We start from the raw sequence: 25,885 nt of genomic DNA, 5'->3' as shown, positions 1-25,885 counted from the left end.
ACTAGTCAGAACCTCTGCTTAAGGCAAAGACTAATTTCAAAGTTGGATCAAGTTGCTTAGGGCCTGGTCCAGCTGAATTTTGAAATTCTGCAAGGATATAATCACCAACTTCTGTGCGTAACCTCTTTTAGTGTGTAACTACCCTCATTGAGAAAGTGTTTTACCGCTAGTCAGAACTTCCTAATTGTGACTAGTAGCATAAAAGTAATATCATTGCTACAAAGTTTTCTTGTTAACCAGAATAAGGTTTTGTGAGTTCTGAGCTTAGGGCTTTTTTAGTAATCAAAGTTATTTAAAACAATAAAAGGGGCTGCTGAGATGGTGATTCAGGCTGTGATCCCCCTGCAAAAAACAACCCTGCACATGCTCACAAGTAAAACAGAAGGGTTTAAATATAGGTTTAAGATTAATCCTACCCTAAATAGGCCCTGTTACTTTTTCAGTTCAGTAGAGTTTATGAGGTATTGTCATAAGTTTCAGGTTTTGGAGAACTGTGACAGGCTTACTGATATAGGAGAACCGTTGGCCTGTGTAAAAAATTGGAGCAGTGGTGGATCCTGTGGCCAAAACCTCATGGAAATAGAGGTCAATATTTATATTAGTAGTATTTTGCTAAGGAGAAAAAAAAAAAATACTGGATTGTAATAGAAGTCATGTAAGGGAAACTATTGCAAAATTACATAGCCCATCCACAAAAAAAGAATGCTAACTTGAAATAACTGATTTGGCTGCTGGTAACTTCTGCTAATTGTTCACTTAAATTAAAGAAGCCATAGTTCATATACAAAACTGGTCTAAACCAATATTATAGATGCTGCGGGCATTTCGGGCGAGCGGGAGTCAGATTCAAATACTCATGGAGTTCAAGATCTGATCCGTTTATTATACAAACCAAGTAACTTTTATAAGGCATTCGGTAAGCGCGTGATAATATGATTGGCTATCTTACAAGCGTATAATAATATGATTGGTTAACAATTGCTTATTGGCAAGAGTTCTGTTTCTGCTTGTTCTGGCACGTAGGCTCTTTTCTGCCGTTTCCCAGCTCCTCTTATCGCGTCCTGCTGGCCCTGGTTTTGTGAAGCATCTGCAATTTGTTCCTCCCTCTTCATTCCACTGTTCTGGTCGTGACCTTGTCTTATTTCTTCAGTATTTTTCCACTTGCTTCAAAGTTCAGTATAATCATTCAATACAGCAAGAGCCCCAACATATAGCATATTACTAAATTAGAGAATCAAAACAGCCAAATCAGTAGGCAAGGGAAAAGACGGTGTCATAATTATGTTGAATTACTCTAATGCTTTAGTTGCCTGTAGGTCTTAGTAAGTATCTGCTTGTTCTAAACTAATAACCTGGGAAATGTCCAGGGCTATTTTGCTTTCTTATTCTTGCTTTAGTTTTGTCATGTTTCCAACTTGAGTAAGTGCGGCGAATGAAGAGACGGGACGCAGCTTGATGCAAGCAAATGTCAATTTATTGTACAGAAGCACGAGGTTTTATAGACTTTCAGAAGCTGCGCGTTTTAAACTAATTGGTTCTTGAAGCTAAGCCTTGCATACTAGGCAATCTCTGATTGGTGGTTAGCTGCCATCAATTAACAGCAAGGTGTTATCTTTCCTTGGCGCCATCCTTGGCGCCATCCGCCCCCCACCCCCCTGTGCTCTGCAAACATGCCTCATCATGTTAATTGTTGTCTAGACAAGCTCGAGCAAATTCCCCTCAGCTAACTGGTTGCCGCGCATGGTCCCAGTTTGCAGACCGCTCCTGCATCTCCCCCTTCCTGTTGCACAAAAAGAACCTTTGAAACCGAACGAGTAAAAACAAGGTATAAGTAATAGAACAAATAAAAAACCAACTAAGACATTATCAGTATCAAAATAACCCACTGTCTCTATTCCATACAATTTTACAATTTCCCCTTTTTGTTTTTGAGCAGCTAGTGCCAGGTTTGCCATGTTCTGCAGGGCCCTTGCAAACATGACAGCAACCAAGGTAATAGCAAACAAACAATACTGCCAATTGATTGAATGAATGCCAAAAAAGGCTGAAATTTTCTCAGATTTTGATAACGTGTTGCTGCAATGGGGCGCCTAAAATCCACGCAGCGCATACCATCAAAATCCTCACAGCCATGTCCTTGAACCAACAACAAAAAGCAGTGGCAATTTTGACTCACATTCTTAACTGCCTACCAAACAAGGTGATTTAACTCTTTAATGCTTTCCCTGCTGTTACTCCGGATAAGAGAAGAACGGCTGCGACACGTTCCCATCACAGCCTCCCACTACATTAACATCTACAGAAAGACAATTATCGACACTCAAAGTGTAAACAATATCATCTTCTTTTGGATTAACATTATACATAGGTGGAAGGGCACACCAAACAAGAACTGGTTCAGTCAAAAAGTTCAAAACATAGCATGCCTTCTCTGAACATACCTCTGGGGTCATTCCCTTCATTCCCTCTCTTTTTTATGCAAAGAGAAACACTTTTACCATAACAGAGAAGCCCCTATTTACATCTCTGAGCCCGGACACAAACCGCAGCTGTATGCTCCACCAGGCTCAGGGCAGAAATCATACATGTAGTTACATAGCTATAAATCTCTACAAGCATGCAGACACCCATTAAACACTAGATAACCATGTTTATCTTTCCTATTCTCCTTCACAATACCTAGCTGTTCTCTCATCTCTTGTTAGGTCAAATATTCTCCAGTTTCCTCTCCTGTATATCTCCTCAGACATTCTCTATCCTCCCCTTTTTTGCTTGTTAGTTGCAAGGAGGCAAAGGGTGTATGTAGCTGGGTGACCATGACCTGCTTTATGTTACAATCAACTAAACACTGGATACAGAAAAAAAAGCATGGGAGACCTAAGGCAAACGTCACTAAGGTGGTTAAAGATAATTATAATAAATCCTGTAATACTTTTGAGTCATGGCCCAAAGTTTCCCAGCCGTGAGAAGAGACCAAAGGCATCCCGCCCCTGGCTCTGTTGCAGATCTTTGTTTTAAGGCTTTTGAGTTTTGTATACTTTTGTAAATTAATTCACAGTGGTCACTCAGATTCACGTAACACATCCTATCAAAGTCTTCACACTTGTGTCCCTGTGCTAATAATAAAAATCAATAGCACCTCGGTTCTGTAGCAACATATGATGGGCAGAATCAACATCTGTTAATAAGCCAGAAAAAAAAATATTATTTGTAGTATTACTTTGTTTAGCAAGCTAGCAGCCTAATTTACTAAGCAAGTTAAGAGCGTGTACTATTCTTACAGAAGAGATTAGAGAAGCAAAAATCTGTTACGCTGCATTCCAGAACTCAGCCTGAGAATTACAGTCTGCTGTGAGTTCTGCGTTACAATCATTTGACACATGTTGGGGTTGCGATTGTGAAAGTTGCCCATTTACAATTTTCATTGGCATTATCACAGCTAGTTGTTTTAAAAGCATCCCTTGAGCTTCCTGATGTTCGACTTGTTGCAAAATATTCTGAAGCCAATCAATCAAGTCAGTATTAAAGTTAGTGACTCTCTAGGACCCCCTGCAAGACTGTGGCAAGACTCCCGCATCCGGACTGCCTTAATAGCCATCTCATTCATTTGCAAACAGTTGTCCCTGGGATACCTTGCCTGAGTCACAGAATCGGCACAGTTATTTTCTCCAGCCAACTGCTCATAGTTAACAGCAATTCCCCGATTAAGGTTTTCAATCAAGGCCACTACACATAGCTCACAAAAATCAAATAACCACATCATATACTGTATCAGTTAGTACCATACAAAGCAATGACTTCCAATCAAGCAGTGTGAGCGTATAAGGCTCTGCCATCACTTCAAGAAGGGACATAGCAAATGTATTATGAATCCTCCCTTCCCGCACTGCTTTGCTTAACTCTTTAACAGCCTCGTATTGCACAGGCTGCCACTCTGCAGGTTGATTTGTCTGACAAAATACTAAACATGCCATAGCGACTCCCAAAACCCATCACTGAAGTGTTTCCCACTTGCATTCCTGCCACCAATCCCTCAGACCCCCTTTCACCCTCCCCAAAAATACAATCAATGCATCAGGAGAGACAAGGGGGTGGGGGAAAGGTCTAGCTCCTTTTCCAGATCTATAGGACCTGGATCAAAAGGTTTATCAGTGTCAATAAAATCATTGTCCGAGTTGTCCTGTTCCCGTGCTTGGTCCTGTGTTGTGAGGGTCGCTGCAATCAGTGACAGAAGCTTTGGGGGCAGAGGAGGTGTGGACAGAATCGCCATCGTTGACGGTGTCTTGAGAAGAGTCGTGCTGTCGGTGGAATTTACAGCTTCCTCTGGTTTAGCACCGTTAGTAGAATTAGTCCACACTTGGCAAAGAGTAGTCAGAATTTGCCACCAAGATGCTAAATGCATTCCCGACACGGAGCTCCCCTCCGCGGCAGCATCATACAATTGGCTGCTGTATGTGCACACTTTCATTCTTTCAAAGTCTCTAAAGTTTCTTGGCTGCTCACCTGTCTCGATGAATACAGGTGTTATCCTCGGGGTTTAGGTTGCCTGCCTGGTCCAGACAGCCAGACGATCGTTCAGCCAAGCCGTCTCCTCCGGAACACAGCCCTCTTCACGAGCTGTCTTTTTTATCGACCAGTTCCGTCCTTATTCTTCCAAGGCTTCGGAACACCACCATAGGGGTCACCATTTGAGGAAACTGAGGCACGGACTCCCTGATCTGACTAGAAGGCCCTTCATGAGTCCATATACGTCTCTTTCTGGGGACGAACCCTGGTTCCCCATTACGGATTTCCCACAGCTCACCTCTCAACTCCGGAGGGATTTCTGGCCGGCTCCTGCTTCCTTTCAGCAGATCATTCAAAGTTCTGTGGGATTCGCTGCATGTCGCTCAGATAGGCGATTCGAGAGCCCTTCACGTCAGATCCTTAAACGCATCACGTCGGGGTCACCAATTTGCGGCGAATGAAGAGACGGGACGCAGCTTGATGCAAGCAAATGTCAATTTATTGTACAGAAGCACGAGGTTTTATAGACTTTCAGAAGCTGCGCGTTTTAAACTAATTGGTTCTTGAAGCTAAGCCTTGCATACTAGGCAATCTCTGATTGGTGGTTAGCTGCCATCAATTAACAGCAAGGTGTTATCTTTCCTTGGCGCCATCCTTGGCGCCATCCGCCCCCCACCCCCCTGTGCTCTGCAAACATGCCTCATCATGTTAATTGTTGTCTAGACAAGCTCGAGCAAATTCCCCTCAGCTAACTGGTTGCCGCGCATGGTCCCAGTTTGCAGACCGCTCCTGCAAGTAAGACTATCTCACAAGCAGTTTCTAATGCTTTATTATTTTTTTTTTATTAAGTGATAGCTGTAACTTTAGCGTCGGGAAATTCTGTGCTTGAATGTATTAGTTTGTGTTCTGGTGTCCTCAGCTGTGTTCTAGTTTATACTAGGTCGCTGTTAGGAGATTGTGTTTAACTATTTTACAACCATTTTTCCTTCTTGGTGCTATGGAATAGATTATGGTCATTAGTGAATAACAACTTGGATTCTAATAATAATTTTCAAATAGAATCTAGTGCAATTAACCTTACTTTGATAAAGTGCTGTTGTTCTGACTAATGCAAGAGAGCACTCAAACTAGCTGTGAATATCTACATATTTAAAACACTTCCAAAATTAGAGAAGTGCTGCAGTTAGCTAAAGTATGTCTTCATTTTGTTATCAACGTCTATATGATTACAACTGTGTTTTCATCAGTTGTTAAAACAGTCTGATTTAAGATGGCTGAAAATACAGATCTGTTGTAAAGGCAAACATATTGCTGCACTTGTTGCCTTTAAAACAAACTGATCTAGAGTACTTATGTTACAGATGAATGCATCTGGTTAAACTAGTCCATGTGGTATATTGAATCCTTTTAGATTGTTTTCTTTTTCCTATATTTTTTTAAAGTAACTTAGTAAAACTTTAATCACAGATCAGAGAAACTCTTACACTTCAGAAATGACTGAACTTCCTGTCTTCCTATCTGTACTTCACGCCCTTTGGCAATTTGGCAATTCTTTCCTGCTTTGCTTTTTTTTTTTTGTCTGCCTTTCTTCTGGTAAAGGGTCACTTACTCTTTTCGTGGTGAAAATCCAGGGCTATTTCTTGTAAAATGTAACTTCTGTCCCACTAATAGGATAGAGGCCAGAAAATTATATGTAGGTTCTATTCCTGTACCTACCCTCATCTTGCTCTTGCCTTAGGAAAGTTACTTGACTTTTTGACTGTTCTTCACTTTCAAAATGAAGTTAGATAGAATTATCATCTAAAGAGGGTTTTATTGGAGATTATTTCCACCTGTAGGTAACAACTAACAAAAAACCCCAACAAAACAAAAAAAAACCCCTTCAAATACTCAAACAAAACAAACAAAAAACCCCCAAACCTCAAAATAATGAGGAAATTAGAATTGTTCAGCTCATTAATTACTTTGACATGAATCCTGGAATATAATACAAAGATCTATAAACAAATGGTGCAAACAGCACTTCAGTGTTCGCATATGGTACACAGAATATAGTAATGTCTCGTATATATTGTTTAAGCACATCTGTTCTCTGACTAGCTATGGGGCAAAGGCTTTAAGCTTATATTGACTAAATGCTGTATTGAGTCATGTCAGAAAGGCTTTTGAAGTCAGAGAACCTGCTTGCTTTGGAGGTAAAAAACCCCAAAGAATGGGATTAAAACCGGAATTTAAATGTGTATTCTTGATTATTGAAAATGAACAATTGGGCTGGATATGCTGTTTTGCTCCATTACAGAAAAAGGAAAAACAGATCAAGCTCTAGAAGCATCACAACTTTATTTAAAATTATTAGCACCAAATACCCGGGAAGAGCTACATAGACTCCTGACATTCATAGCCATTGCATCAGAATCTGAGGGCTACAAATTACAAAAACAAGTAAGTATCCATAATTTTTAGTGTGGGAAATGGCACTTTCCCATAGTAAAGCTAACTCTTCCTTTTGTCCAGTGTTAAAGTATCCTGTTTGCTGCCTTCCAACGTGATTTGTTTTAAAACAAGTATCAAGATGTTCTTCCCACTGATAGCAGCATGTTATACTTAGTCTTTGCTGACACTTCACAGGTAAATCTAATGCCAAATTGGAGTTCTCTTTTTCTAGTTTGAGAACAGATCGGTGATCATCAAGACTTGCACAAAGTTCATTTTGCAAAATAAGACATTGTCAAAACCACAGGCAGAACTGCTGACTCAGTTTCTGATGGACAATCACTCCGAGCTCTCCAAGGTAGCGTTTTCCTCTATCTCATTGGCTTTGTCATTTTAGATGTTTAAGTGCCATGAAGTGCCTTTTTGGAGATGGCAGGTCTGAGGAGCAAGGTTTAGTGTTCCATTTGTTACAGTTTAATGGTACAGTCAAGCAGGGTGAGAAGCTATTCCTCCTATATAGGAGAGACTATAGAAGACAGCTTTTTGTGAGTTTTGCAGTCCTTTATATGTAATATCCTCTCCATTTGCATCATCTGTATTAAGAAAATATTTAAAGTGTTAAGAAATCCTCATAGAGGCTTTTTGGCACCTTATTTCTGGTGACTGCCTACTAAATTTTTAGACTCTTTGTCTTTCTCATTTAGAAGTGAGCTGACATACTCTGAGTGGTATATAAGATGACATGCTCTGGTGCCGCAGCATAGATACACAGCTTTGATAAGTTTTAAGAGTTCCTTTGGTATTTTGAAATGTTAGCTTCTGAATAAAAGAAGCTAAATAGAACCTCAAAATGCGATGGCTTTTCTACTTAACTTGATCAGTTATGTAAATATAAAGAAGACAAAATATGTCTGTATTTATGTTCTATCGTACTGTCACACATGTGAAGAGATGCAGCCTTCCCTGACTCAATACTGACTTTCTGTATTCAGCCAGTGCCAGTGCAATAAAGTTGTCATGTTTCTCTACTGTTTTCTTCAATTACAAAATTCTGCATTAAAACATTAAACTATATGAATGAATTACCTCAGCTGTTGTAAGATAAGCAGTAGACATTTATTGTCTAGCTACATATAAGCATAACAGTAACACTGATGTGGTTTCAGTAAAACATTATTTTTAATTCTTATACAACACATTGATTTTTCACTTCTGACCTCAACTGAAGAGACACGGGAGATTTTTTCTTTATTAGCTCCAGTTTAGTTTGAAAGTGTGAAGTGATCAGTGTGAATTTTGGATGTGTTAATGTACAGCCAAAACTATTTATTTATTAAGGGTTCTGACATGAGGGTTAGGGCTTTGATTCGTGGTTGGAGATTGAGCCAGCTCTGACAAATGGAGTGCCCACTGCTTCGTAGCAGTGACAGCAGAGTGGGTGGTGGCTCACTCTTTCACAGCTTCAGTTGAGAACCTTGCATATTATATAAGCTGGAATCAGTTTACGATCTACACTACAATTTTAGCCATAGTTCAGTGTAAAACAGCATTTAGAACACCTTCCTTATTTCTTTGGCCAGAAATATCAGAAATAAAAATACGCATTTTAGTAGAATTGCACTAAAAGTCATAGTTTTATCAGAGACTTTGCATAGATTCTTCTGCAGTTAATTAGGGGGGTGGGGTGTAAACTGATTATCTGAAAACTGTAGATTTTCAAAATGCAGAACTATTGCTTTTGTAACTTTTCCTTTGTTTGGTTGTATTTTCAGAGTCCTTTAACTCTTCTGGAACTAACTAGTAGAAGACTAGAGAGTTTGCTAGAAGGACAAGATCCGGATATCAATTCAGGTAGATGATGTGATACACACTTTCATATAAACCATTCTATACAAATTCGTTTACCATCAGTTGATTATAATTTGGAATAGGTTATGTTTTTTTCCTGTATTAGAAGTGAAGCATTAAAGTGATTAGTGGGTAATTTGCTAAATAATTTCGTTATCTAAGCAAAATGCTGTTCTCTGAATGTTGGAGAACAGTGATTCTATTAATTATCTGGCCTGAACACATTACGCGTGAGTTTTTTACCAAATAATTACTTCTGGAGAAATTAGTGCAAAATGTGCTTCCCAAAGTGCCTTGCTTATGATTTGGTTTGTGAATTTGATATGATTTTATATTCAGGAACAGCATTCTTATATTTCTGCCACAAGATGCCTAAAAATTCTCATAGAGTTCAGTAGTTTGAGGTTCTGATAGATGTCTTGAGCAGAGGGTGATTTTTAGCGTTTTGAAGAACTTCTTCCTTTTCTGGGTAAGCACAAAAGTTTATTAAGAGCTTAAGATTTACAGAAAGGTAGAGTAGCCTAAAAGGCAGACATTTGTGTACGTGGTATTAGTGTTTTCCAGCGTATTTCTTTTTCAAGCTAAAATTCTATTTGGCCTTGCTGCCAAAAGTATCTTTCAGTGCTATGATTAAAATGGTTGGCTTAAATAACTGAATTTCTCTCTGACTCTTTACCCTTCTTCCTTTTGACTTCTGTATTGCATTATGTGCTTAAGCCATAAGGGAACTGAGTAACACTGTAAGATACTATGCTGTTTAACACAGCAGCTGCCTGAGAGGTAGTTTCATATACAGAGTCTTACCATTTGTGGTGGGTTCTAGAATGTGTCCAAATTGTTTTGGGTTCGGTGTTCTGAGTGTCTCATATTGTGTAGCCAAAGAATAACAGAGATGAGCCACAGAAAAAGGAATTGCCTGTCTGCAGCATTCTTGGAGCATATGTGGTCTCCATCCATTAGCACATTGAACAGACATCTGAAGTACAAATCCCATACTATATTCTCCTTACTAAGTTTTGGAGTTTCAGTCTGTAAGTGCATATAGAGTCCATCTACTTGTTGAAATAGGTAGTTTGATCTGATTGTAAGCTCTCCAGCATGGCATATTCCTGCTTTCCTGTGTGCCTCATATTCTGGTGTCACTTTTCCATTTTCTCATGGAGGAGACTGGAGGAAAATCTTTCCTGGGAGCTAGTGAGCATTATTAGCTGGTGAGCTTCCTGAAGAGTGAGTGGGAGCAGGAGGGAAGGGTGGGGGGGGGCTGATAAGAAAAGAGTTCTATGTCCTGCAGGAGGGTAATCCTTAGGTTTGTTGTAAATATAAAGTACTAAAAACAGTGAGGGGACTCTGTGGCATGTTTTAATCTAGTAAACCAGTTTAAACTACTGGGCTAAATGATTCACCCTGAAGTTTTAAGAGCTAATCTCTTTGCCAGAAGTTGTTAAGCTTTCCCGTTTGAAAGAGCTGTTCTTTCTTGACCGGAGTCTATGAAACCATAAAAAGTGTTTCACGTCTGGTGTTTGACAGACTGTAAAAGGAGGGAAGGACATGTGCATGTCAAGATTCTGGCAGTTTAGGTTATTACCACTCTCTGTGTGAAGCCTTAAGAAGATGATGTTTGTACAGAAGGAATAGTAAGTATTTTTTCCCCTTTAGGCAATTGACAGTTGTTCAACCAACTTGCTCTCTAACATGCATAGAAGGAAAAAGTGCCTGTGGAGTAGGTGAATGCCAGTCTTTCCTCAGGCCAGAACTCACCTGCCCAGTGGTGGGGCTTGAATTCTTGCAGGGAAGTACTCTACTGCATAGGTTCACAACTTCTTTTATAGCTAAGTTGTGCCAGAGTTGTGTATCTCTCGGGGTCCAGTTCCTTGCTCTGCCGTCACCCTGCACTGCTGCCTGTTAAATCACTCTGCTTCTGGTGCACTAACCATGCTGAGACATCTAGTTGCCTAGAAGTTCCTGAATTCTGTTCCTGATTTCAGAGGTGTGGTTCAGAGGCAACTGTTTCTCTCAAGTATTTGTTCACTTCCATTAGGTATTGGGCCTTGCTGCAGATCTGATAGACTCACAGGGAATCACTGGATAGTGACAACTGCAAGGTGCCATTCTTCTTGTGTAGCATTCTTTGTTATGGTTTCTGATTGCCAGAACTGTATTGGCTCTGTCTTGCAGGCCTGTTCACAATACAAAATCATCTGTGATACTGCACTTGTAACACTGCTTTTCAATTTTGTTTTTGCAATTAACATTTAGATGTTTATGCTTCGTGGAAGGCCGTATGTTTCACATAGTTTGTAGAGAATTGAAATCGCATCTAAACTGGAGTACCAGTATACCTATGCTTCTGATCAGATTTTTTTTAATCAGGCTCTTACATGTTACGTTAAACTTAATCTGAACCTCTGATTTCTTACGAAGGCTTCACCTTCTGTCAGCGTGTGACAGCTAAAGTATATGAAGATCAAAAACAACAAACAAACCAGCATCTTCTCACATTGGTTCAAGAGATGGTCAATGACCCCACTATTCCTTTGAAGCAGAAGAAGAAATTAATTAAAGAATTCAGAAAACACCATTCTCTCACCTATTGTAGTGGTTGTAAAGCTACATGTGAATTTTGTATTCAAAATGGTTAGACTCAATTCAGCCATTTAATTTTTTTAAAAATGGGAGGGTGCATATGACAATTGTTCCCTGCAAACCATTTTCTTCTTATGTTCTTACACCTTCAGCTACAGAAAACTACAACTATCAAAATTACTATGCTGCTAAAAAGCATTAATCCTTATTAATGACTCTTTAAGCAAAATGTACTTAATTACTTGCACACTGCTTGTTCTGCTTTGAATTCAGGGTTTGGCACTTTTTTCCCTTCCATGTCCTCATGGCTTTCTGGCTGAGCCAAGTCTACATTCAGACCCACGCTTGGGTTGACAGTAAGGTTTTCAGTATTTTCTATCTAATTCATACTGTAACCTAGTTTTAAACTGTTGATTATAATTCCTGGGAGTATTGTAGAAGTGTAGTAAGTGTGTCAAAACCATTAGGAGCAGGTCAGTGGATTTTGAATCTGGCAGGCAGCATTTGTTAGGCAGGGAAGCTGTGTGTGCTTGCAGTCAGTAATCATAGTCTATTGCTCCTTCCCCACTCTGGCAGACTGAGATGCTGCTAACTCAGCAGTTATGCAAAAGCAAGTAAAAGGTTACATTTAAAAAAACTTGATAAACAGTAATCTTGGTTTAGATCTCTTGGTGTACATAAGCAATTTATTTTAGCATGAGGATACTTGGATATTGTCCAGTTATTTATCATAAATACTTTGATAGCTTTTATGGATTCATAGGCCAAAACTAGAAGGCATATTGGCTTGTCAACACATTGATGGTTAACTGTACATTGGCAAGGAAATGTTGATTGAAATCATAAATATGCAATATAATGTTACAGGGTTTAAATTACTTCCTCCATCCTCATGACAGACATCTAATTAGGCATTGGACATAGAAATGTAAAACTGAGGTTGGAAGGTACCTCTGGTCTAGTCCTACTGCCCTGCTCAAAGTGAAGTCAGTGCAGGCTGCTCAGGGCCTTCTCCAGTTGAATTTAGAGTATCTCACCTTTCAGGTGAGCCTGGTCCAGAGTTTGACCAGCCTCACAGTATGTAAACAAAAAAAACCAACCCACAAAAAAATCATACTACCTTATGTTTGGGTAGAATTTCTTGAATTTCAGTTTGTACCTGTTACCTTCTGTCCTTCCACTGGGCACCACTGAGAAGCGTCTGGCTCTGTCATCTTTACTTTTTCCCCTGAGCCGCCTTTTCTCAAGGCTAAATAACCACAGCTCACTCAGCTTCTTCCTTATGTGACAGGTGCTCCAATCCTTTGTAATTTTCTTGGCCCATTTGCTGGACTGGTTCTATATGACCATGATTTTTCACTGTGAATATGCTGCTTTAGGTGTCTACATCCTCTGCTGCTCTTCAAATGTGTGGTCAAGTTAGCAGGATACCAAAGCTTTCTAAAAACTAGTGCTCTTTGCTTTTATAAATTGAAATGGTTGCACTGTTAGATACAACCAGCTCTGTGTACAGGTAGTAGGTTGTGCAAAGTTGCATGTTTCAAGTAGCCTTATTTAAATGATTTGGCCGTATTAGAAGTCAGAGAATGTAGTTTAAATCTCTGTCCATGCAGCCCTGTTTATGCACTTGTTATTTGACAGGGACTGTACAATGTGAAATAAACTATTTCTGCAGGAAAAAAGACCAAGTTTCACCTTCCAGGGGTGAATACCCTAATTACTAGATTTCAGGGCCTCATATTCTTTTTCTAGCCCTGGGGGTGGGGTGGTCATTCTCACAGAAAAGGGCACATGTACAGAAGTAGGTTATTGAGGACTATGAACAGGTATTTCTTGATCAAGTGCTTCTGGTGTCAAGTAGTGGGAGAAAAGGATTTGAGTTTCGTTTCTCTTTCCCCACCTCCCCTCCCAGTCCCTTTACAGGGTCTCACTCAACTGACTCTGGTAACAGTGAGGGACAATAACATGGTAATTTGTCAGCTAGATAGACTGGGAAAACTGTATTAAAAAAAAAAATCTTGCACATTGTGACTTGATTAGAAGTTTCTTGTGATAATGTAAAGATGACAATAAAGCATTGCATAAAAAGCGATGGATCTATCTTGTCATTTCATAGTGCTCTTGTAAGAAAGAGGGAGCTTAAGTGGGTGTAGAGCCAGGTATCAAACAGCAAGGAAATGCTTCAAGTGGACAGGAGTTTATAGCTGCCAGGTGCTTTCTTCTGTTCATGGGACAAGAAGTCAAGATTGATCTAGTTCTGTAATGGAAAGTAAGACCTCCTTAGAGCTCTGTCTTATTCACCTACCCTGATAGGTGGATTTACTAATTTTTAATCTTCTGTTGAAAGAAACATGGTTTACATTTAAGTGTAAGAGCCTGCAGAACAGAACAAGTTTGGTGAACTACAGGTTACTGTTTTTTTCATTGTTACGCTTTGTTACATTTCAAAATTAGGAAAACCTTAGGACTTTAAAAAAGTTCTGTCACTTTAACAGTATTTGACACAGAATCATCTGGTAGGGATGCTGGACCTCTCACTCATTCCCATTTATGATTTCTAGCATACAGCTATCAAATTAATTGCCAATATGAATTTGTACTTGAAGTACAACATTTCCAGAGTGAAGTCTACTCTAGCGCTACTTTCCAGTGCAGTCTTACCAAAATAAAAATGATGCCACTTTCAAAGGAAGGCAGGCTTGTATTCAAACATAAATATTCATGTTTGCTTCTACAAAGGAAGAGGTTAGTTGTTGCTTTTATGGGAACAATGTGCATATTCCCTTATTTTAGGTCCCAGCTAAAGCACGCTGACAATATTGTGAAGCAGTTATTTAAAAAACGAGATGTCAGACACAAGAGCCTTTACATGTGACTATTAAAATAACAGTGTATTAGACTTATTCAGGTCCTGTATTTTCTTATGGAGTAACACAACAGCTGTATCCAGGAATTTGTAGGCGGTGTTCTGATGCATTAATATCCCAGCTGCCTCCTGTGTGGCTCATGTAGCTATTAATGGGAGGAGCAGGGTACCTCTTCCATTCCTTTCAGCAGGTTAGACTAGAGGAAAGCCACCATGACCTGGCAGTCCAAAGTTTTTTTTTTTAAAAAAAAAAAAAAGTCAAGAAGAAAGATCATCCCAGGAAACTTTTTAACTGGGACAGCTCGTCATCAAGATCTCCCATTCTCTGGAGTGTTGGCTTCTCTTCTATGTTACCCTTATGCTGAGACCTCTGTGTAGCAACGGGAGCAGCTCATGAGAATCTGTAATGTTGATCAGAACAATGTGGCTCTAACTCCAGGTGCTCATCTGAAGTAGAAAAGAAATGGAAGCCAGAGATGAAGGTATCTCTATCTTAATGCCATCAGTAAGGCCGGGCTGGTGGTATATGCCTTTGTTTCCCATGTTCACAGCTCTGACCATTCCACTACATCAATTACCCTTTGGTCACACATCATCACAAAGAACAATTTTTCAGAAGGCCATAATTATCTGTTGTGATTCCAAGTGCCCTGCTCTGGAGCTTGCCAAGGACCACTAAAGGGGCATGAAATCTAGTGAAGCTTCTGCTTAATCCCTGCTATCAAATGCCTAAGTCAGTGCTCTTTGTCTAGGCTAAGTAAGTGTACTGCCTAAGTATACTTACTTGATCTACATGGGGGCAGACAAGAGAGGGAATATGAGACTTCAGCTGAGAATAGGATATTCCTTTGCAAATTGGAGACCACTGAGTGTCACCAGATCTACTAAAAGCGTGATTCCTCTGTGGCCACAAGCTGCATCAGGTCAAAATCAGTGTCAGCATCTAGGCCTCCATTATCTCCATCCCAGCAACCAAGCAAGCCAGGTGGGGCACCCCATACTAGCACAGCCCTCTGAGGCTTCTATCTGGCCAGGAGCATGTACTGTCGCTCTTTCCCTGCCTGCATGCAATGCTGCACAGACTGATGGCACAGTAACAGAGCTTCTGATGCTACCTTTGCTCTACAAACAGAAATAATAAGCTGGGGCATTTGTGTTTTATCTAGAATGCCTGGATAGGGCCCAGATGGGATTACCCAGGACACAAGCTGCAACCTTTGTTCACCTCTGACAGCTGCTAACTTCACCTTTTCAGAAAGGTGAGGGGAGCATCAGGAAGCTTATTTGCTCAGCCATTGTTTCAAAACAAACAAACAAGACCACACCCTACTAACCCCAAACCCTTTTAAAAAGAAATTGTTCAAATTACTGTCTTCTCAAAGCAGAAGTATACTTTCAATAGCAGCAGTCACATTTCAAGTATACTCCTCTCATGGCTATTCACTAAAATAACCAGAAATAAAACTTAGGTATTCCTTATGAGATGTGTTTAATGTCCATTCAATTGTGTGTGCAAATTAGAATAACATTAGTTTCTGGAGAAAAAAAAAAATTGATTTCTTCTCACAATGTATTCATGTCACACCAGTACAAGCATTCAGTATTTTCACTGCCTCATACATTGAGGTTTTCTGCAATAAGAATACAATGAAACTATCAGTAGAAGATGAGAACATAATGAAATTACAATGAACATATATTATTTCATAGTATTAGGTTTGTAAAACTTTATTTTTAAACTCTGAAAATTAGTTTTTCCCAACCTACTTAAATAGAGGAAAGCTAAAACACAATCCTAACTGAGAGATAACAGTTTGTAGTTCAAACAGTTCCATTCTGAGTAAAACAATGGAATAACAATGTATCAAACTACCTATATATCAAATTTCTCTTCACAGATATTGTGTCCATGTTCTTCATAATCTTCTCTAGTTACTACCATGTCTTCAAAATCATCATTTTCAGAAATGAGCTTTCCACCTTCCCAAGAGTAAGTAATAGGGCTGAAAAAATAAACAAAGTTATTGTTACTCATCTGTAAAGTCATTTAAAATAGAAGCGTGCAGTGATGATTTCTAAGACTTTTATTTAGCCGTAACTATTTAAAAATATATTTCTGTTTGCTAAATCAAACCATCCAGCTCCAGAGGAGTTACAAGACACAAATTCTGAAATTTTGGCAGGGCTAACTGACTTTGCTTTGTTTAGAAAACAAGTGCTTCTTTGGAGGCAGGTGTGGAGAGGGCAGGAAGTGCAGATGTCTTTGTATTTATACTCTGCACAGATAATGATTCTTTAACAACATTTTAAAATACTTTTTAATAATACTTTAAAAAAGTAAACATTTGTTTGGACTTTCAAGATATACTTGTTTGTCTCAGCTGCATACTCTCTCTCCGCAAAGATGTTACCCCTTTCAAATCCCTGAAGTGGCTCCTTTAATAATGACATGGTAGCATTCAGGTGCTGAAAATTCTTCTAAGTAAAAGTCTGGATTCTAATCTTGCATATTTATGTATCCACTTAATGACAATAGTGTCTTATTTATCTGTTACTGAAATCATTTACTTATATGCTTTATTAGCCAAAGTACAGGGCAAGCAAGTGGTCTTTAATTTATTTGGTTTGCCTGAAAATACACTGATTTAAAACATTCTTCTTTTGTACAGTTTTGGTCTACTTCCTATTTAAATTAACTCCTTTACTCAATCTGTCTTTTTAATAAGGAAAAGAAATACTACTTTATAGTTTGTTCTGCTAGAAGGACAAAAGTTGTTCTGTACAGTTTAGAACTTACTTTTCAGGAAGAACAACAGAAACATCATAATCAGTTGGAGTAAGACATCGAACTTCAGAATAAACCCGATCTCTGAAGCCTGGAAAAAGGGTGTTTCCTCCAGTCAGAACTATGTTTTTGAAGAAATGAGGCTGCATTTCTGTAAAATATATAAGTAAATCTGTAGTTAGAGACTGAATATATATTTAAAGATTAAAAGTTTTTTCCCCAAATTTGTTATGAATTGGAACAGAAGTAATAAATATGCATAGAAGAATTTCATGATTATCTAATGGTCACATCAGTTAAACAGCTTTACTGAGAAACACAAGAAAGCGACCAGTCACCCTCTGTTCTTTGTGATTTTTAGAATCTGGCTTCGAAAACTACTGTTTTCTGATGTTGTCTATTAACGTTCATGTCTGCCAACACAATTCCCCTTTCAAAAGGGATTTTAGATGATACGTTTTTTTTTAAGAGTACAAAATAGACTCAATACTGCCATACTTCTGTGGTATCATAAAACCTATGAAAGTCATCTTTGTAGTAATAACATTAATTACATGTACATCATCTATAAAATGAAAGCTTTAGTATTACTTCTGACAAACAGCAGTCAGAAATGTTTTATACTTTGATGCTTAAATTACTGAGTTTGGTCAGTTTCATTTTTCTCATCAGTTTGATTTTTCTCTTCAGTGAAGAAAGATACTTTAAAACACAAAACTTATTTCAAGTATATCCCATCATCAGTGTCAAAGACAGATAGGTCACATTAGAAAAGGATGTTAAGAAGAATTTAGTCTACAATGATTATCTGAAACGAGTAGAAACCAATCAATGAATCACCACAAAACTGCATTTACCTAACAGAGAATCTCGTAGACAATCAGTTCTACAGTATATGACACACACCAGAAGACGGAACAGTTCACAACCACTTAGTAACTGGCATATTTAGAGTACTAGCTTCTTAAGATGCTCTGGATGCTTAAAAAAACCAAAACCAACAAAACATACCAAACCAAACCAACACAACCCCGCCAACTTTTCAAAATATTTGTAGTTTGTACCTTCAGGTAAATTCTGAATAGAATAAACAATGGCTTCAGGAATTCCCATCTCTTGAATACCAATATCCGAAGGATGGAAGAGTATTTCTGGAACTGCAAATCTTTCGTTTGTTAGACGAAGTATTTGTTCGCCAGTCTTGTATTTTCCACTTAACACCATCTCTTCCCTTGGCTAAATTAAAGACATGAATAGTAGCCACTGCTAAGGAAAGAAATCACATCCCACAGTATTCAGCTAATCTTTTTCACGTACTGCAGAGGTAGGCAGCATACTCTACATTAAGTCACATTATCAACAAAACTTTTAAGAATAATATGTACTCTGGTATTAAATCTGAAGTGACTTTGCTCTTAGCAACTGCAGTTTTGCCTGAAGCAAAACAAAATATGTATGCATGAGAGTGGCCTTAAAATACTGGGACTGCTTTTGAAACTATGGCCAGCTCAGTAAATGAGATAAAATTGTGAAATTGTCTTCATTGATATGAAGACTTTTCAGGCTCTTCTACAACATGACTTTGAACCTTCTACTTATTCGGGTATTTAAATGAAATTCAGAGAGACTTTCAAAAAAGCATCAAAGCAGAGAAAACATTTTCCCACTTAACTAAAAAACCCCAACAATAATGATATGGATAGGTTGTTTGATAGAGTACATGCATAGAAAGCTACAAGTATTAAATAATAGAACTTAAAATGCTATGCTGGAAAAATAGTATTTAATTTTAATCTCAACTTCCTAAAGAAGACTTTACCAATTAATGCGGATCACAGAAAGATGTTACAATACAGCATTAGAAAAAAGAAATTCTTGTTAACGTCTCTACTAGACTTGTGCAGGGGAACAGTCCGAAAAATACTTCAAAAACCATACTATCATTACCTTACAAAATCCTTTTTTGATTGTGCTGAAGTCTGGCAAAACATAATCTACCATTACAGTATTTTCCTCTCCTTTCAATCTGAAAGAGAAGAATGTAAAATACCACAGAATAAGGAACAAGTTCTAAATTCTAACTATTTTATACTGAAAAGACTTCCTTTGACTTAACTGGCAAATTTTCTGACTAAGAGTATAGTTTTATTTGGTCATACAAATGGATTATTCAGAAGGACAACCTCTGACGTTTATACCATTATGTACGTACTTGGCAATGTCCATGTCCTTGTAAAAGTCTTGAGAAACATAACACACATCTTCTTTCACTTGATTAATTACATGCGTTTCATCCATAACGTGTAGCTGCCTGTGAAAAATGAAAAAAAAACTAGAAGTTTGAGAATAATTAAGTCTTAGCACTACCTGTCAATTTTCCACTGGAGATGAGCAACCATAGTTTTCAAATCAGAGAAAGCTACTGTCACAATATATAAAACCTGTATTCAATTTACAAAAGCATTCCTGGCCTAATGGAGTTTAGTATTTTCCTGTTTCACAGTTCAATAAATACAAACATGTACCTGCATTTGCCCCCTGTCTTTGTAACAAGTATAGCCATAATCCTGCAATTAGCTTTACTAGCCAAGACCTTTACCTAGATAAAGTGCCAAGCTAAAGGATCCTAACAAAAAGTTGATCATATTGAATTTTATTTTTTGTACTGACGGAATCAGTTAGTAAACTGATTGATGATCTACTCAGACATCTCAGAAAGTATGTAAGGACTTGTATATTTGTGAACACACAGGTAACCTCAGCAACTTCAAAAGTGCTGGCACTTTAAAAACTTAACAGCCTAGTTCTTCAAAGAGTTTAAGCTCATCTTAATTCATCTTGATCTTAAGCTTAAAATGGTAGCTAACAGATTATAACAAACAGAATTTAATCTAAAATTCACAGAAACAGTAAGAATATCCCCACAAACTTCTAGCTCATTTCATATCGGGTCTCAAGATGATGATCAGCATGCTTTACCTGTAAGAGATTATCTCCTTTAGATGGTTGGTTAAGAGTTTTCCTCCAACGTTAATCCTACAGAAAAGGACCAACAGAAGGAATTCTGTCATTATTAACTTTGCGCATAGCAAACAATTCTTCTTGAAATACAAGCTGCAGTTTACCTGATGATTGCTTCCTTCTTCTTTTTACTTCTACAATAAGGTACAATGTGTGTAAAAGAGTATCCACTATCCACAATGATACAACATAGCTCAGATGGATTATCCCGGAAATACCTGTGCGCACTAAGAGCTCCAGCTGAAATACAGAAAATTTCATTCAATTTTTACATGAATATACACTTTTAGAATTTACATTGATATGAAAATGTACTTGCTACATATATCAAATGCCTTTCACTGACCTCCAAGAGCGCAATATATAACACTACAGCCAACACATGAACTAATTCTGACAGCAGACAAAATTAAGTCTCATATATACCCCCATTTCTTCTTTTTCAATAATTTCAGTCCATGTTCAGTTTCTTTTCCTAAAGTCCAAGCAGACTGATCACACCAATACTTATCAAACCTATCTAAAAGACTATCCCATGTCCAGGTATCTTTCAGGAGGGCTCTGATGTTATTTACACGTTCCCTGTAAGATACATTTCATGATTGTAATGCTGCATTTTATTTGCTAATACAAACCCAAACCAAACCAAAGACCACTCCCACTCCCCCCCCCCAAAAAAGGAAAGCTATTAAAGGCTTCATACAAGTTTTTGGTAGACTTTCTCAAATGCTATCCTGTTTCAAAATCTGTTATCTCTGCCATCCTGACTCTCCTTAAATTTCCCACTCTCACAAAAGTAATATAAGCATATAGCTGGAATTTCTAAAAAAAAAAAAATAAATAATTTAATCCAGTTTGAGTACACATAGCAGCATATTACTCAAGACCAGGAAGGAAATGAAGTAATTTCTTTACTATCTTTATATATACATGTGTGTGCATATACAGGCATGCACACAAGCATGCTTATTTATTTATTTACAAGGTTAACTTTCAAAATATATAAATGTAAACTAGAAGGAGACAGACTCACCATTTACTCTAAGAACTGCCTGAAACTGATATTCTTCAAATAGAATTTCATTCATGGATTCTTGTATTGAACTGAAGTTAAAATAAGGTTCAGTAATAATAATATTGGTATCTACAAAATCCACCTATGAAAATACATTAAGATTGTCATTACACAAAACTTAGAAATTAATACTTCATTACCATATTTTGCAGAAGTTGAAGATCATGTAAATTTGAAGACATCATCACCACTTGCCATATGTTCATAGAAGCTTGGCTTAGAAAGTTTTAGGGTTTTTTAAAGACTTAATAAACAGTGATGCAACTTTATGAAATTAATGAGTAAAAACATGATAGAAGGGAACACCTTCATATATATTCTGCTCCTGCTACCATCCTTACAAGTAGTAATCCAACTTTGTAAAGAGATACCCTTAAAGGAACATTACAATACTAATGTAAAATACCTGACACTAATCGTGTCAACTACAGAAGATAAGTCTCTTCTACAGCTCAACACTTGCATCACAAAATCACTTATATAATAACAAAAGATGAAGTCCTGCACAAAGCTAAATCAATAATAAAAACTTCCAGTGACCTCTCATAATGCCAGCAAAAGATCCTGGACCTTGCACATTTACTGATATCTCCAACTCCTGTAGAGAGGATTTTATAGAGTTACTTCAGTCATAACTAGATATGGCCATAAATATATTACCAGCTGTATCTTTCTGTAGTCTTCACTCATGTCCTCAAAACCATGACTAAATTGAATCTTGTTCCAAAACTAAAACAAAAGCTAAGTATTAAAAGCCAGCACTGTATATTTTTCTGTATGGAGACGAATATATTTTGAGGTATTACTTTAATTCTCAGTACCATTCTGCCTCCTAGGTGTTAGAAAAAACAAAATCTTTCAGAGTATATAATACTTCTTTAAAAGAAAAAATAAATGGGAAGCCTTACTACACTTCCTGTGCTAAATCTAGTTTGTGTGATAAATTAAAAAAATGAAGTATCAGATATTTATATATTTGTCATGGTTTAACCTCAGCTGGTAACTAAGTACCACGCAGCCACTCACTCGCTCCCCCCTCACCCAGAGGCATGGGGAGAAGAATCAGAAAGGAATGTAAAACTCAAAGGTTGAGGTAAAAACAATTTAATATTTGAAATTAAAGAAACAAAAAGAACAATAATAATAATAACAACAGTAATGATTATAATGAAAAGGAGGGAGAAGAGGAGAGGAATTAAATCCAAGGGGAAGGGAGAAAAGAAAGCAAGTGATGCACAGTGCAACTGCTCACCACCCGCTGACCGATGTCCAGCCAGTCCCTGAGCAATGAAGAGCAGGCCCCAGCCAACCCCCCTGGTTTATATACCAAGCATGATGTCCCACAGTATGGAACAGCTCTTTGGCTAGTTCAGGCCAGCTGTCCTGACTGTGTCCCCACACACCCCATTCCTTGTGCCACTCCAGCTTGTGGCTGGCAGGGCCTGGGAAACTAAAAAGTCCTTGACTTAGTGTAAACATTACCAAGCAACAACTAAAACCATCAGTGTGCCACCAACATTGTTCTCACACCAAATAAAAACCACAGCACTGCACCAGCTACTAAGAAGAAAATTAACTGTCCTGGCCAAAACCAGGACAACATTCAATTTATTCATCGGTAGAAAATGGTTTGCCAAAGAGGGTTATTTAATGAGTATGTCTTTTGGCCTACTGATGTAGCTCATCACTCTTTCACATAAACAGTTTCTTGATCTCTACACCACATTGTACCTGTCTATAATTATTATTATTTTTCAAACTTGAACTCTTAATTATATCGATATGAATTTCTTAACATATGTGAACTGAACTCGGTATGAATACACAGAAGACTAAAAAAAATACATTTTTTAAACTCCTACACCAGAGATCAAAGCAAAAATTTTCTTCAGTTTGCAAAAAAATAAAACCTGTCATATCTAATTGAAGGCCCTTTCAAAGAGAACAGTAAGCTCACCAGCTCTATTTAATATTTGATGTACATATGTTAATTCCACTAGACAGTATTTAACCTACACAAAATCTGTAATTACAAAAAGGCTTTTACCTGATACATTTCTTTTCCAAAAAGATAATCCCAAACCTGTCTCTGGACATCCCAGTTCACCAAGTAACCCTGTAGAAATTTACAAAAATATACACTGTTTAGAAAATAAAGTGATACTTAAAAACATATTACTAGAAATCAAGAAATGTCAACTGATTAATAGGCTGAAAAAACAAAGAAATCTGAATGTCTAAATTCACATTTCTATGCTAAGGAGTAAATGTTACATAGGATAATGAATGTTACAAATATTCCCCATCAATCTGTTAATTACTACACTATAAAAACAATGCAAATTTTGTTTCCTATATACATTATTCTCTTTGACAGAAGCCTGACTGAGGTTTGACCTCAGTGCTGGGGAAGGTTATGAAGCAGATGATCCTAAGTGCCACCACGTAGCACGTATGGGACAACCAGGTGATCGATCCTAATCAGCATGGGTTTATGAAAGGCAGGTCCTGCTTGACTAACTGATCTCCTTCTGTGACAAGGTGACCTGCTTAGTGGATGAGGGAAAGGCTGTGGATGTTGTCTACCTGACTTTAGTAAAGCCCTTAACGCCATTTCCCACAGCATTCTCCTGGAGAAACTGGCTGCTCGTAGCTTGGACAAGCGTACTCTTTGCTGGGTCAAAAACTGGCTGGACGGCCAAACCCAGAGAGTGCTGGTAAATAGAGTTCCATCCAGCTGGTGGCCAGTCACAGGTGTGTTCCTCAGGGTTCAGTACTGGGCCCAGCTCTGTTCAGGATCTTTATCAATGATCTGGATGAGGGGATCGAGTGCACCCTCAGTAAGATTGCAGACAGCACCAAGTTGAGGGGGGATGTTGATCTGCTTGAGGGTAGGAAGGCCCTACAGAAAGATCTGGACAGGCTGGACTGATGGGCCGGGGCCAGTTGTGTAAGTTCAACACGGCTGAGTGCCAGGTCCTGCACCTGGGTCACAACAACCCCACGCAACGCTACGACTGGGGGCAGAGTGGCTGGAAAGCTGCCTGGGGAAAAAGGACCTGGGGGTGCTGGTTGGTGGCGGGTTGAATATGAGCCCACGGTGTGCCCAGGTGGCCAACAGCATCCTGGCTTGTATGAGAAGCAGTGTGGCCAGCAGGACCAGGGAAGGCATCGTCCCCCTGTACTGGGCACTGGTGAGGCCGCCCCTCAAACAGCGTGCTCAGTTTTGGGCCCCTCACTCCAAGAAAGACACTGAGGTGCTGGAGCGTGTCCGCAGCAGGGCAGTGAAGCTGGTGAAGGGTCTAGAGCACAAGTCCTAATAGGAGCAGCTGAAGGAGCTGCGGTTGTTTAGCCTGGAGAAAAGGAGGCTCAGGGGGGACCTTACTGCTCTCCACAGTTCCCTGAATGGAGGTTGCAGTGAGGTGGGCGTTGGTGTCTTCTCTCAAGTACCAAGTGACAGGGCAAGAGGAAATGGCCTCACGTGGCACCAGGGTAGCTTTAGATGGGCTATTTGCAAAAGTTTCTTCACTGAAAGTGTTTTTAAGCACTGGAACAGGCTGCCCAGGGAAGCGGTTGAGTCAGCATCCCTGGAGGTATTTGGAAGACGTGTAGATGTGGCACTTAGAGACATGGTTTAGTGGTGGACTTGGCAGTGCTGGGTTAATAGTTGGACATAATGATCTTAAAGGTTTTTTGCAACCTAAATGATTCTGTGATTCTGTAATTGTTAAACTTCACACTGCTGAATGTGATTCTTGTATGATACTACATATAACTTTGCAGTTGGGGCGCAGCATGTGAAAACCATTCCTTAAAACAATTTACATTTGGCTATCATATTAAACTCAGCATATCTTACTTACTTTCTGGAAAGGGAGAATATAAAAAAGACCAGAGGGATCTTTAATTTCATCCAGTTGATTTGCTGTAAAGGTTTTCAAGCGTGCAGTCTTTGACCTGAACTGACAGTTGGGAATAACGCTGGAAAAGATTGAGAAGTTTCCTATTCATCATGAGACAAGACACTACCTCCACGAGCAGCACACCTTCCGTAACTTTTCCTGCCGTGCTTCGGGTTTAACCCATTTACTGGGGTCAGTTTTGGGGACCACCTCCCCACCTGACACCGCCGCGCAGGTAAGACACCTCTGGGGAAAATCAAACACCCGGCCCCGCACTGAGCCCCCGCCGCCCCCCGCCGCCCGCACCACGAGGTGAGCGCCCGGCGCCCCGCCGCGTCCCAGGCCCCTCCCCCGAGCCGAGCCGCCGCCGCGGGCGGAGGGGACGGGGCGACCGTCCCGCCGGGCCGGCTGGCGCGCGCTGCAGGGGCGGGGCTGGGCCCGGCCTCTCCGCCGCAAGCGCAAGCGCGCTGCCGGCCCGGTCGCCGGCGAGGGGCCGAGGGAGAGGAGGGGCGGCCGGCGGGCCGGGCCGGGCCGGGCCGGCGGCCCGAGGCGGGGCGGCGGGTGTGCCGGGGGGCGCTGGCGCAGCGATACGGGGCCGCCCGCACCGCTCCGCCTCCCCCAGGCCCTCACCTGACGTTCGCGTGGCTGTAGCCGATCTTGGCGTTGTAGGCGCCGTTATCCAGCACCAGCGTCGCCATGTTCCCCACGGCGCCACGGCCGCCGCCGTCCCAGTATTGATCCGCCACCGCCGTGGGTCTCTATGGTTACCATAGAGTGGAGGAGCAGCGCGCGCGCGTGGCTTGATGGGACGCAGGAGTGCCGCGGCACCGCTTCCGGCTGCGCACCCGCGCTCACGCGGGCCGGTG

At 39.6% G+C, this 25,885-nt stretch overlaps 2 protein-coding genes across 5 annotated transcripts in view; one reads left to right on the top strand and one right to left on the bottom strand.

Moving 5' to 3' along the window:
* DEPDC4 (DEP domain containing 4) overlaps positions 1-13,462 on the top strand; it is an 18,952-nt gene extending 5,490 nt beyond the window's left edge. For all 3 annotated transcript variants that reach the window (XM_040595466.1, XM_040595467.1, XM_040595465.1), the window contains exons 6-9: positions 6,806-6,948; positions 7,172-7,297; positions 8,712-8,790; positions 11,209-13,462. In XM_040595466.1, coding sequence (XP_040451400.1) covers positions 6,806-6,948; positions 7,172-7,297; positions 8,712-8,790; positions 11,209-11,426 — 566 coding nt within the window. In that variant the 3' untranslated portion in view covers positions 11,427-13,462. The remainder of the gene's footprint in view (positions 1-6,805; positions 6,949-7,171; positions 7,298-8,711; positions 8,791-11,208) is intronic.
* On the bottom strand, positions 13,114-25,885 carry ACTR6 (actin related protein 6). Of its 2 annotated transcripts, none has more exons than XM_040595469.1 (12): positions 25,650-25,885; positions 24,981-25,098; positions 23,165-23,233; positions 21,076-21,199; positions 20,147-20,282; positions 20,001-20,057; positions 19,234-19,332; positions 18,969-19,047; positions 18,086-18,257; positions 17,034-17,172; positions 16,110-16,239; positions 13,114-14,683 (listed from the first exon to the last, which is right to left on the bottom strand). In XM_040595469.1, the coding sequence occupies exons 1-11, from the start codon at positions 25,715-25,717 to the stop codon at positions 16,110-16,112; spliced, it is 1,191 nt and encodes a 396-aa protein (XP_040451403.1). In that variant the 5' UTR covers positions 25,718-25,885; the 3' UTR covers positions 13,114-14,683. The 2 variants fall into 2 exon arrangements, with proteins under 2 accessions (XP_040451403.1, XP_040451402.1); XM_040595468.1 differs by lacking the exon at positions 13,114-14,683 and adding an exon at positions 15,709-15,867.

This window comes from Falco naumanni, chromosome 5, assembly GCF_017639655.2.
Source record: "Falco naumanni isolate bFalNau1 chromosome 5, bFalNau1.pat, whole genome shotgun sequence".
NCBI lineage: Eukaryota > Metazoa > Chordata > Aves > Falconiformes > Falconidae > Falco > Falco naumanni.
Note: the sequence above shows the minus strand (reverse complement) of the source record. Positions and strands in the feature narration are given on the sequence as shown.

What these genes read in the sequence shown, in the direction of transcription:
- ACTR6 (XM_040595469.1), bottom strand. Translation starts at nt 25,717, where the DNA reads ATGGCGACGCTGGTGCTGGATAACGGCGCCTACAACGCCAAGATCGGC. An exon ending in AAGAAGGAAGCAATCATCAG is followed by an intron (nt 20,058 to 20,146) that starts GTAAACTGCAGC and finishes CCTTTTCTGTAG; the next exon opens with GATTAACGTTGGAGGAAAAC. An exon ending in AAGGAGATAATCTCTTACAG is followed by an intron (nt 19,333 to 20,000) that starts GTAAAGCATGCT and finishes CATTTTTCACAG; the next exon opens with GCAGCTACACGTTATGGATG.